Source organism: Triturus cristatus, chromosome 8 (genome assembly GCF_964204655.1).
Source record: "Triturus cristatus chromosome 8, aTriCri1.1, whole genome shotgun sequence".
Classification (NCBI taxonomy): Eukaryota; Metazoa; Chordata; class Amphibia; order Caudata; family Salamandridae; genus Triturus; species Triturus cristatus.
In genome coordinates this window covers 69577243-69590286 of record NC_140591.1, presented here as the reverse complement: position 1 = coordinate 69590286, position 13044 = coordinate 69577243, and the positions used below count along the sequence as shown (strand labels likewise).

Here is a 13044-nt window from a genome sequence, read left to right as displayed (position 1 = left end):
GCTGCTCTTTGTCCTGAAGGGGGCTTCAGCCGGTATCAAGCACTTCCTAGTTAATGCTTACTCATCCTCACTCCAGGCCTCCAGCTGCATTGTAGAGCAGTAATGAACATCAGCTTAGTTTAGGGGAGACGCTCAGCCCTGATTAGCTGTCCCTCTATTTTTTCCAGTCTCTATAGACTGCCTGGCATTTTAGATTACTTGGCTTAACATGAGACGAAGCTCGTATTGTAGTATGGTTTTGTAACCAAAGCCTTTCATGTGTAGTTTGCTTATTTGTTACTGACTTTGATGTGAAGGGATGAGCCTCTCATGTGCAAACTCATCCTTCATGTTCACCAATATTGTCTCATTGCTGTTCTTCTGTTCATTTCCTGGATCATAATGTAATCTAACTACTAATATCTAAAGCTGAAAATGCTTCAGGAATGAAACCTAATAAAACAACAACTTTTAATAGGCCATCACCATCACCTAGACTGATGGATTGTAATCTAGAGAATGTGTGTCCATCTCACCAAGATCAAAGTAATTTATTATTGACAGAATTTTTTATCAAAACATGAGAAGTCAAGGTTTCAACCTTACCCGTGGAGAAGGGACCTTTGCCCGCTTTCCTCTCATATCCTTCTCAATGTCCTCCTGGGACATGATGCTGAAGCTGAAGATGTTGCCATCAGCTCCGCAGGTCACCAAAAACTGGTTATCATAAGTGGAGCAGATGGCTTGGATATTCCCATACTGGTTGTCATGCACGCCCAGGGACCAGTAGCCATGCATCGAGTTCAACTGGGGGTCATTGGCCTCAAGTGGATACACCCGCACCGCTCCATTCTCCATGCCACAGATGAGCAACTGTTGGTTGTTACTGGAAAATATAAAAAAGGTTTGATGAATCTGGGGTCTTATTTTTTTGTCTTAAATCAATGTATTACATTACACAGTAATGCAACACTGCCATATATCACAGTGTTTTCAAATCATAATCAGTCATTACTCTAAAAGATTATAGTGAAATTACACATGCTTAACTTTTGCCAACATGACATCAGAGTCTCTGAATCCAACCACCACCTGCAGAATACATTTGTTAAAGGGGACGTAACACCCTAATATACCCAAAGATACACCAAATGTAGAGTTGCCACTACTCTCGGTGGAACTTTCCACCTAAAGAAAGTGTTAGACAGCCCGCCCTGTCATGCAGGCCTCTATCCACTGTTTTTGTGTCGCATAAACTCCCCTAGAAGGAGGTTGTAACAATGGCCCTGACAAACCGGGAGCTTTCCTCATGCAACTATGGCTCATTGCCAACTCTTCCTACCTCAGAAGCTCATAAGGGTTGGCCTTCCAATATTCTGAAGTCAGCAGCCTCTGACTAAGTGTTTCCCATGGTGGACCAAGCTGAGGCTCAGGCATCAGAACCTAGCAGTTCCCTTGATGCTAAATAAGGCAGGGAACCAGCAGTGTGGTGGAATGGAACATCTGCTAATCTACAGCAAATTCCCCATTCTACTGCACTTTAAATGACACAACCTTTTCAGACTTCCTTGAATGACAGCAGAGGAGCACCTTTGATTAAGGTCTGTCTCCATCCCACCCTCATCTACTCCTTTTGCTGTTACACAGATTTGTAGCTCCCACTTGTGAATGTCACCTTTTAGAGTCCTCCCTGGATTCCACATTGAGACCACTACTGCTGGACCAGACTAGGCTCCATAAAACCAGTTTGTTTTCATGAACAAGCTAGTGGACAACCGATTTAATGAATGGCGTTGAAGTAAACATTGTACATCCACTGGGGACTAGAAGAAGTAATTTTTGGCCATGCACATCCGTTCACTGGCCACAACCTCGTGTGCCTGGAAAAGAAGTGTTTGAAAGGCTACATGTGCCATGTGTAAAGAAGATGTGCATCCTTTACACTGAAACTGGAGGTTCTTTTTGAAGATTACTCCACTTGTTTCCATTGAAGAGCATTCACTTCAGACTGTACAATTGACAAGTTATCCAACTGATTCGATACTGCATCCTTTGAGGAGGAGATTCTTGTTAAGTCTCGCTACGGGCACCTCTAGGTGTCTCGGCAACCTTGTGTCATGAATACTTTAAAAGTACAATAAGTAGACATGTATAGAGAGAGAGCGGGGTTTGGATCAGCCCTCTTCAGCCATAGGTTCATTGTTTGCATTGCTTGGATAACCTGTTCATCAAGCATGGCTGTCCTAATGTCACCAATCTGTCAGTCACAATCTGCTAGTCTGCTCTTAGTTACTATCCCTACACCACATGCTGGTGCATGCTTTACTTGTGCACGTTGCACACAAGCACCTTCTAGAAAACTGTTAAAGAACTGTTTTAGACATCATAAATAGCCTCTAACATACCACACCAATCAATATTAGAGAGTCTTCTTTCAGAAGATATAGGATGTGTATTCGGAGCTTTGATAATGACTGTCATCATCATTTGCCCTGTTCATATATTGCTGGTATCCGGAGCCTGGAAAGGCAGCCGAACCTCTAGTACCAAAGGTACTCCAGCCTGCTTACAGCAAGGGCTTGTTTTGGACTTGAGAGACATTAGTAACAGCCTAAAGCACTGCTGTTTGCTACAGAAGGGACTGGAATCTGGCTGGAGGGACCTTTAGGGGTCAACTAAGGTACTGCAGCTTGTTACAGCAAGGACTTGTGTCTGACTGGGGTCCCCTTTAGAAGTGACCTAAGGTTCTGCAGGATGCTGCAGCAAGGACTTGTGTCCGCCTCATGTGACACCCCTGATAATGGCCTCTGGTACTGCAGCCCCCTACAGCTAAGACTTGTGTCCGCCTCATGTGACCTCTGGTAACGACCTCTGGTACTGTGCCTGCTACAGCAAGGACTTCTGTCTGAGTCAAGTGATCTCTGGCAATGGGCTGTGGTACTGCAGCCTGCTACAGCAAGGACTTGTGATTGAGGCACGTGATCTCTGGTAATGGCCTCTGGTACTGCAGCCCGCTACAGCTAAGACTTGTGTCCGTCTCATGTGACCTCTGGTAACGACCTCTGGTACTGCAGACTTCTACAGCAAGGACTTACATCGGAGTCAAGTGACCACTAGAAATGGCCTTTGGGACTGCAGCCCCCTACAGCTAAGACTTGTGTCCGCCTCATGTGACCTCTGGTAACGACCTCTGGTACTGCAGCCTTCTACAGCAAGGACTTGCATTGGAGTCAAGTGACCACTAGCAATGGCCTCTGGTACTGCAGCCTTCTACAGCAAGGACTTGCGTCTGAGTCATGTGACCTCTGGTAAGGCGTCCGATACGGCAGCCTTCTACAGCAAGTACTTGCGTCTGAGTCAAGTGACCTCTAGTAACGGCGTCTGGTACTACAGCCTTCTACAGCAAAGACTTGTGTCTGAGTCAAGTGACCTCTAGTATTGGCGTCTGGTACTGCAGCCTTCTACAGCAAGGACTTGCGTCTGAGTTAAGGGACCTCTGGTAATGGCCTCTGGTACTACAGCCCTCTACAGCAAGGACTAGTGTCTGAGTCAAGAGATCTCAGTAATGGCCTCTGGTACTGCAGCCTGCTACAGCACGGACTTGCGTCTGAGTCAAATAACCTCTAGTAAGGGCCTCTGGTACTGCAGCCTTCTACAGCAAGGACTTGCGTCTGAGTCAAGTGACCTCTAGTAACAGCGTCTGGTACTGCAGCCAGCTACAGCAAGGACTTGTGTCTGAGTCATGTGACCTCTGGTAAGGTCTCCGATACGTCAGCCTTCTACAGCAAGTACTTGCGTGTGAGTCAAGTGACCTCTAATAACGGCGTCTGGTACTGCAGCCTTCTAAAGCAAAGACTTGCGTCTGAGTCAAGTGACCTCTAGTAACGGCGTCTGGTACTACAGCCTTCTACAGCAAGGACTTGCATCTGAGTTAAGGGACCTCTGGTAAAGGCCTCTGGTACTACAGCCCTCTACAGCAAGGACTAGTGTCTGAGTCAAGAGATCTCAGTAATGGCCTCTGGTACTGCAGCCTGCTACAGCAAGGACTTGTGTCTGAGTCAAATAACCTATAGTAAGGGCCTCTGGTACTGCAGCCTTCTACAGCAAGGACTTGCGTCTGAGTCAAGTGACCTCTAGTAACGACGTCTGGTACTGCAGCCTGCTACAGCAAGGACTTGCATCTGAGTCAAATGACCTCTAATAACGGTGTCTGTGCAGCCTGCTACAGCAAGGACTTGTGTCTGAGTCAAATGACCTATAGTAAGGGCCTCTGGTACTGCAGCCTTCTACAGCAAGGACTAGTGTCTGAGTAAAGTGACCTGTGGTATTGGTCTTTCGTACTGCACCCTTCTACGGCACGGACTTGTGTCTAAGCCAAGAGACCCCTTGTAATAGCCTCTGGTACCACAGCCCGCTACAGCAAGGACTTGCATCGGAGTCAAGTGACCACTAGTAATGGCCTTTGGTACTGCAGCCCGCTACATCTAAGACTTCTGTCCGCCTCATGTGACCTCTCAAAGTGGACTATGGTAGTGAAGGCTGCAACAGGAAAGTGGCAATTGCAGCTTTTCAAAACTCTGAGGGCAGGCGAATGCCGCATTTGGATGAGAGATTTTTGAAGGGGCAAATGCCACATTTGGCTTAGGGGTTTTCTGTTTATTTATATCTCATGTTTTTGGCAGGCGCAGACAATAGTAATTAGTAGGAGTGAGTGTTCAGAAGGAACAAGCACTTGCAAAGCCCAATGGTCTACCTTTTATTTTCAATTACAAGCCAGACTTATTGGATTTGAGAGTGACTGTTTAAAAAAATGTGACTTATTGGCTTTGCCATTGCTTGTTGCATAAGGATTTTGTTTAAAGGTTTTGAAAATGAACACTCAAAAACGTGTTTATACCTCTGAATAGTAAAAATGATTTTCATTTCGAAAACGCTCACTGTTCAGGGATCCCGCTTCTAAAAAGCAGAAACATTAACAGCCTCAGAGCTATTCATTAAAACTGTGCTCTCTTTGCTAGAAGGGTCAGAGTGGAGATTCAGAGGCACAGTGTTGCTTTTCTCTGTGCATAGGGACGAGTGCCTATGAGCACATTCACCTTTCCGTTTTCATTTGCAAAACAAAAAAAAAATGAAACAGTAAAACTGAAGTCTAAAGCATTCATGTTTTTTTCAAATGTGAATTAAAATTGGCTAACCATTCTAAAGAGGGAGGGCAAAGATAATATGACTTTATCTAGATGTTAAAAAACATATTAGTAAACTGGCATTTGCATGAAGAGGAAAGAATGCTGTCCCGAGCAAAGGGTTTAAACCAAAATTGATCCAAAATCCGTCAAAAAGCCACAAAAATTTAGTTAAAAACAAGTTAAATTATTGAGCTGACAGTGAAACATAGCAACTTTGCACTATGTTAAGGACGCAAAATATTGTAAGATATCTCAAAACTTCACTTGTGAACACTATTTCAAGAATGTTCCACAGAAATCCCTGTTTTGTGATAGAATGCTCATTTTTCCCACAAAATTTACTGCCACAGAATTTTTTTTTTAATGCAATTTGAACTTTGAAACCTATGCGAATAGTGCAGATTTTGTAGTGTTGAAAAAGATTCACAACTTACCAAGGGGATATTAACATGTTCCAAAAAGTTAGGATGGTCCATTTTAGATCGGGTAAAATATCAAAATGTCGAAATGCATTAAGTAAAGGCAATGAGGGGTTTTACCGTTTCTGGTGATGATAAAGGATAGTCACAAAAATCGGCAAAAAACATTGATAAGGCATTGATCAAGGCATGAATACTGGATAATGCTCTCCTACCTGATAGAGAGTCTTCATCAAGACAAGCCTATGCTATAGATGTCCCCATCAAATGTAAAATACTTTATAGTGAATACCTCTCCGCAGGTAGGGCACAGCACTTTATCAGTTGGCGCTGTGTACGCTGATCCTGCAGACACACAGAGTTTCCTCAGAATTAAAAATTCTGGTATCCAGTCAGTGCAGAGTCAGAGGGATTATGGGTTTAGTCTGTGGAGCCTGAATCTGAACAGATTTGGGCAAACCATTTAAAATAAAAGTGCAATAGGAAGAGAAGCTAGCCACAAAATGAATAGATCATGCATGGACACAAATTAAATTGATTTGGCGTAAAAGGCAGGAATTTGGTGACGAAGGCCACAAACAAAATATTTCCATACAACAGCACTCGTACAAGGATCTTTCCCACTTACTCATGCCAGGTGAAGTTTTGGATCTCTGCACCAAGGAGGCTGGGTAAAGTATTTAAACTAGGCCCTGCTTCACCAAAGAAAACTTTCAACAGCATCAGCCCGCACAAGTAGGTCACTTTCTACTGACAGGATGTCCTGCTCCTGAAGGGGGTGGGGGCATCCTGTGTCTGGGAAACAACTCCTTCTTCAAGGTATAGTGAGGATTGTGGGGTATATGGCACAGAGGCCTGAAGCTCCAAGCTGTCAATGAGGGGGTTGCAGATCTAGAGCTGGCACCTTGGAGCTTCTTCATGAGAGGCAATGTGGCGGGTGAAGAAGTGAGGATGATGATGGGTTAGAGGGCGTGTTGGTATGGGAGCTCTGACGGTGGCACATAGCGACTGCACAAGTGTCCCATTCCGACCGTGGGCCGGTAAAACTCTTTCTTCTTTTTTTCAATTTTGCAAATCTCACCGAGTTGCAAGTCTATTGACATTGCACTATTGCACACCCCTAACCAGAGCCTCAGACCCTGAGTTCATACAGATTCTATAAAATGCAGAGCCTTGGGCCAGCATGATACTACAAGGCTTTTAACCTTCTTGATGAAGAAGATATCAGGCGATTGTTTCACTTTTTCATTAGGTATCTGATATAGGGTGGACTAGGAGCAGTGTCGGGATTTACATAGAATATTTGGAATATCTCAAGGAAAAGTTGGAGTGTATGGGACAATATAGTGTGTGTCGCGTCCACTTGATCATGATTACAGAAAATGAGATGTGCAAATACGGGACAGGACACCGTACAGCTCTTTTCATATTTACATTGCAAATATTTATCATTTGACACTTAGGTAAAAAAAAAGGGGGATCAACCATGAATCACAACATTTCTTGATCATCACAAAGCCAGGTATAGTTTCTATATAGCTCTGCACTGTGCCTCTGGATGGCCATTCAGGCCCTTGCATGTGATTTCTGTCTGTGGTCTTTGAGCTGAGCCAAATATCCTGCAAGCAGTAGGGAAATGTGGTCTGGACCACAATCCAGTTCTCTGTATCTGTTCTATAGTCTATTGTGGACCATGGTCAGGTTACCCATGCCTATTCTCAGGTCTGTTGTGGACCATGGCCAGGTTATCCATCCCTATTCTCAGGTCTGTTGTCGACCATGGCCAGATTATCCATGCCTATTCTCAGGTCTGGTGTGGACCATGGCCAGGTTATCTATGTCTGTTCTCTGACCTTACGTGGACTATTTCCAGGTTCTGGTCCCATGTACTGTTGTCTGTTATGGACCATGGTTAGCTTATCTGTAACTGTTCTGTGGTAGGTTGTGGCACCACATTAATCTTCTCTGTATCTGTGATCGGCAGTGGTCATGGTGACTAGTGTATCCACACTTTTTTGTCTGCTGTTACCAAGGTCATGTTCTAGGGCCCTATTATGCGTTTTGTTTTTGACTATGACCAGGTTTTTTCTACTCCTTCTCTTTTTTTGTAGTAATTCTTTTTATTAACAATAAAACAACAAAAAATACGACCATTACATTGTGATATCATGTAAAGGTGATCATTGAGGCAGCCATCAAATTTCAAAGATATCTAGCATTTTCCAAGTCAGGCAAAGAATTTACTTTTCACTTAGTGAACTGGGTTCCGAAAGGCAAGGGGCAAGTGGTGGTGTACATATATTAAACCGGTACTCATTCCATTTGCCCCAAACTGAAGACCATTTCTTGGGGCAACCTCTAGCAACTTACACAGTTTTCTCTCTCACCTCTACACCTTTTCTGCAGTCTGCTATGGGCTTGAGTCAGGTTCTCCACTCTTGTTCTCATGTCTAACATTGGATATGGTCAAGGTATTCACCCCTCATCTGTCCTCTGTTGTGGGTAATGGTCAGGTTACTCTGCCCTCTCTGTTGTGGACAAAAGGCAGGTTATGTGTTCCTGCTGTGTGGTTTGTTGTGGATGGAAGTCCGGTTCTGCACTCCTGTTCTGTGAACGGTTGTGGACCATGGTCAGTTTATTTGCCCTGTTTTGTGGTGTAGTGTGGATCACAGTCAGGTTATGTTTTGTGGTGTAGTGCTGATCACAGTAAGGTAATTCACTCCTGTTTTGTGGTGTAGTGTGAATCACAGTCAGGTTATGTTTGGTGATGTAGTGTAGATCACTGTCAGGTTATTCACCCCTGTTTTGTGGTGTAGTGTGGATAACAGTCAAGTAATTCACCCCTTTTTGTGGTGTAGTGGGGATCACTGTCAGGTTATTCACCCTTGTTTATAGGTGTAGTGTGGATCACTGTCAAGTTATTCACCACCGTTTTGTGGTGTAGTGTGGATCACAGTGAGGTTATGTTTGGTGGTGTAGTGTGGATCACTGTCAGGTTTTTCACCCCTGTTTTGTGTGAATCACAGCCAGGTTATGTTTGGTGGTGTAGTGTGGATCACAATCAGGTTGTTTTGTGGTGTAGTGTGGATCACAGTCCAGTATTTCACCCCTATTTTGTGGTGTAGTGGGGATCACTGACAGGTTATTCACCCATTTTGTGATGTAGTGTGAATCACAGTCAGGTTATTCACTCCTCTTTTGTGGTGTAGTGTGGATCACAGTCCGGTTATTCACCCCTGTTTTGTGTTATAGTGTGGAACACAGTCAGATTATGTTTTGTGGTGTAGTATGGATCACAGTCAGGTTATGTATTTTGTGCTGTAGTGTGGATCACTGTCAGGTTCTTCAGCACTGTGTTGCGGTGTAGTGTCGATCACTGTCAGGTTATTCACCACTGTATTGTGGTGTAGTGTGGATCACAATCCGTTTATTCACCCCTGTTTGGTGGTGTAATGTGGATCACTGTCAGGTTATTCACCACTGTTTTGTGGTGTAGTGTGGATCACTGTCAGGTTATTCACCCCAGTTTTGTGGTGTAGTGTGGATCACAGTCCGGTTATTCACCCCTGTTTTGTGGTGTAGTGTGGTTCACAGTCCGGTTATTCAGCCCTGTTTTGTGGTGTAGTGTGGATCACGGTCAGGTTATTTACCCCTCTTTGATGGTATAGTGTGAATCACTGTCAGGTTATTCACCCCGGTTTGGTTGTGTAGTGTGGATCACTGTCAGGTTATTCACCACTGTTTTGTGGTGTAGTATGGCTCACAGTCAGGTTATTCACCCCTGTTTTGTGGTGTAGTGTGGATCACTGTCAGGTTATTTACCCCTCTTTGATGGTATAGTGTGGATCACTGTCAGGTTATTCACCACTGTTTTGTGGTGTAGTGTGGATCACTGTCAGGTTATTCACCCCTGTTTTTTGGTGTAGTGTGGATCACTGTCAGGTTATACACCCTTGTTTTGTGGTGTAGTATGGCTCACAGTCAGGTTATTCACCCCTGTTTTGTTATGTAGTTTGGATCACTGTCAGGTTATTCATCCCTTTTTTATTGTTTAGTTTGGATCACTGTCAGGTTATTCACCCCTGTTTTGTGGTGTAGTGTGGAGCACAGTCAGGTTATTCACCCCTGTTCAGTGATCTGTTGTTCATCAGGTTCAGGTTATTTAGCCTGGTTCTGTGGTCAGTGGTCAGAATATGCACCCCCAGTTCAATGATCTGTTGGGGATCATGTTCAGGTTATTGATCCCTGTTCTGTGGTCAGAATATGCACCCCTGTTCAGTGATTTGTTGTGGATCATGTTCATGTTATTGATCCCGGTTCTGTGGTCAGTGGTCAGAATATGCACCCTAATCAGTGATCTGTTGTGGATCATGTTCAGGTTATTGTTCCCTGTTCACTGGACAGTGGTCAGACTATGCATCCTGTTCTGTGATCTGTTGTGGATCATGTTCAGGTTATTGATCCCTGTTCTGTGGTCAGTGGGCAGAATATGCACCCCTGTTCAGTGATCTGTGTGGATCATGTTCAGGTTATTGATCCCTGTACTTTGATCTGTTGAGGACAACTGTCAGTCTCTGCCCATACTTACTGATGTGCTAGGTACTGACTTACCTAAAATACATCTTCCTGATGGGGTTATTTTCTGTATTCTCAACAGGTAGAAGATCAAAGGGTTCATCCTGTCTCAAAGAAGGGTCCTTGTTGACATCCTCATTCAGTTCCTCATTCTCTTCAAACTGGCAGTGGTAGAGATATCCCGCATCATAGCCACCCTGAGGAAATCAAGTTGTATTTGAGACAAAGAACATACCCTATATTTAATATCAGATTGCTTCTATCTTGTATGAGTTGCAAAACAAAACAGATCTGTTAGACTTTTTAATATTACAGATTGACTATAAACAGTACAGCAAGCCTGAATGACCTTCTAGACCTGCGTGAGATGACAACACAGCAACCACTTAACTGGAGGTAAAGTACACATTATGTCTGGGGAATGGGTAAACCTGATGTCTTCCAAAAAACACCATCTTCTGTTAACAAGTCTAAAAGATAAAAGTTGACCAAAACTGTTTACTCACCTGTGAGCAGATCACATATGAATGGAGCGGCCACACAGTCAAATATGTTACTTCAGCTTATAAAACATTTTGGTCTACATTACATAAAATTACCATGCTATTGTTTAATTACAGCCTTGCCTAGATTAATGCTCCACAGATTTTACAGCCCAGGTTTTTAACAAACATGCATTACAGTCAGCAGCACAAAACTACGACCAGTGTAATTAGCACAGGATGCAAACGAAATTACAGCCATTGAAACAGTTAAAACAATTAAACATATAACACTTTTATTAAAATTAACCAGCTTGAAAAAGAGGCTACAAAGCAAGTTCCCAACGTAAAGTGGATTAGAACTTTCATTCCACAACTTTTGATAATAAAGTGCTGTCAAAACCAAATTATGGGAATGCAACAATTATGGGAGCCCCAAAATCACACCTAGCCCCCTTGAAAGCCGCACTCCACACTGTGGCTAGATTATTAACAGGGGAGATTTGCTTCGACCACTTCACTCTCAAGAGACTCAACTGGCTACCAGTCGACGCTAGAGCTATACTCAAAACGGCTTGCATTACCCACAAAGCCATAAAAATGGAAAAACAGTCTATCTCACAATTAAGCTAGCAAAAGGTGGTTAAAAGAGACCCCTTCGATACTCTCACAGACTACTCTTGATTCCACCAAAATTTAAGAAAGAGAAATCTCGCAAAAGCTCCTTCTCCGAAAACGCTCCCAGAATCTGGAACGTACTGCCGTAGGATTTATTGAACAATGAATCATTTCCACACTTCAAGAAGAAACTGAAACTTCTTCTCTACAACAAATATCTTAACCCTCCACCTGGATGGTCTGTCTATGTTCACCCTACATCCTACAAATAATTCTGAGCATCACTACTTGGGAAAGACTGCGCCTCTACTCTCCCCACCCTGCACAACACTCTACTTTTGCTGCCTTCGAGGGTGTATCATCCCCTACTTCACAGTCTGTCAAAAATGTTCTTTCGCTATTGTATTCATGTAGTTTACATTCACCATTTGTAGCTTGGGGCACTCGCTGCTGTGCTGTTAATTGATATACATGTTTTATACTGCATCTACCCTAATTGCCAACATGTGTGTGTGTGTGTAAATATTCACTAAAAAAAACAAAGGTCACAGGGACGTTATAGTTAGGGTAAATAGAATTTTTAAAAAACCTTAGAAATTCACTAAAAACAAATGCTACAGTGACGTTATAGTTAGGGTCAGATTTCACTCGTACAAAATCAGTGAAATCCAGCTGTTATAGTTAGCTGAGCTAACTAGAACTCTGTTTTGACCTTTCATATTACATCACTCATGACATGGTCATCAGTGATGACCGTCTGAATTTCACTGGTTTTGGACGAGTAAAATCTGACCCTAACTATAACGTCACTGTAGCATTTATTTTTAGTGAATTTCTAAGGTTTTTTAAAATTCTATTTACCAACTATAACGTCCCTGTAACCTTGGTTTGTTTCAGTGGATTTCTAAGGTTTTTCAACTAGCTGTTGCGTTTGCATTGTGGTGGAGATAGGGGGCTGGGCCTCCGACTAGCTCTTAGGAATCCCAATGTGTATTATTTACAGGAGGTGCCAAGAGGAGCGCTTGGCCCCGAAGGTACCTCAGGAGTAAAGTGGACTTCATGCCCCAACCAGTAGTGCACCATGAGCCGCGTTTGCAGAGTGGTGGAGAAAGGGGCCGTGGCCTCCAAAGATCTCTTAGCTATTTCCGCTGTATGGGACTTACTGGAGATAACAGGAGGGGTAGTTGGCCCCCCAAGGACGTCTTTGGGGGCCAACTACCCCTTCAGTTACCTCCAGTAAGTCTCACACAGCAAGATTGCAGACATCTGGCAGGAAGCCAAGTCCCCTTTCTCCACCAGCCTGCAAAAGCGCCTCCAGGTGCACTATTAGTAGGGTGATGTTTAGCTTGGCTATTGATGGTCCTTGGGGTCCAACTACCCCTCCTGTTAACTCCAGCAAGTCCCACACAGTAGATTTGCTGAGATATTTTCAGTGGCCAATACCCCTTTCTTCACCACTTTGCAAAAGCACCTCCTGGCGCTCTACTAGTTAGTGGTTGAAGTCCTCTTGGCTCTTGAGGATCCCTGGGGGTCAACTAGTCCTCCTGTTACCTCCACGGAGACCCACACAGCTGTATTGTTGAGAGGTCGTCAGAGGCCGAGCCCCCTTGTTCCAACACTCTGCAAAAGCGCTTCCTGGGGCTTGCTGGAAGTAACAGCAGGTCTTGTTGGCCCATAAAGGCCCTCACCAGCCTTAAGAGCCCAACCAGCCAAGCGCCAGGAGGCGCGTTTGCAGAGTGGCAGAAGTTGCCCTCGAAAGGAACACACTCCACACACTTTTAATGA

At 43.9% G+C, this 13044-nt stretch overlaps 1 protein-coding gene across 1 annotated transcript in view; it reads right to left on the bottom strand.

Annotated features, from left to right (window-relative positions):
* The window catches only part of CFAP44 (cilia and flagella associated protein 44), a 557576-nt gene that overhangs the window by 187443 nt on the left and 357089 nt on the right, over positions 1 to 13044 (bottom strand). Inside the window, exons 24-25 of the mRNA XM_085621005.1 lie at positions 10196 to 10356; positions 586 to 865 (exon numbers count right to left, since the gene is read on the bottom strand). Of these exons, the coding sequence (XP_085477131.1) occupies positions 586 to 865; positions 10196 to 10356 (441 nt within the window). The remainder of the gene's footprint in view (positions 1 to 585; positions 866 to 10195; positions 10357 to 13044) is intronic.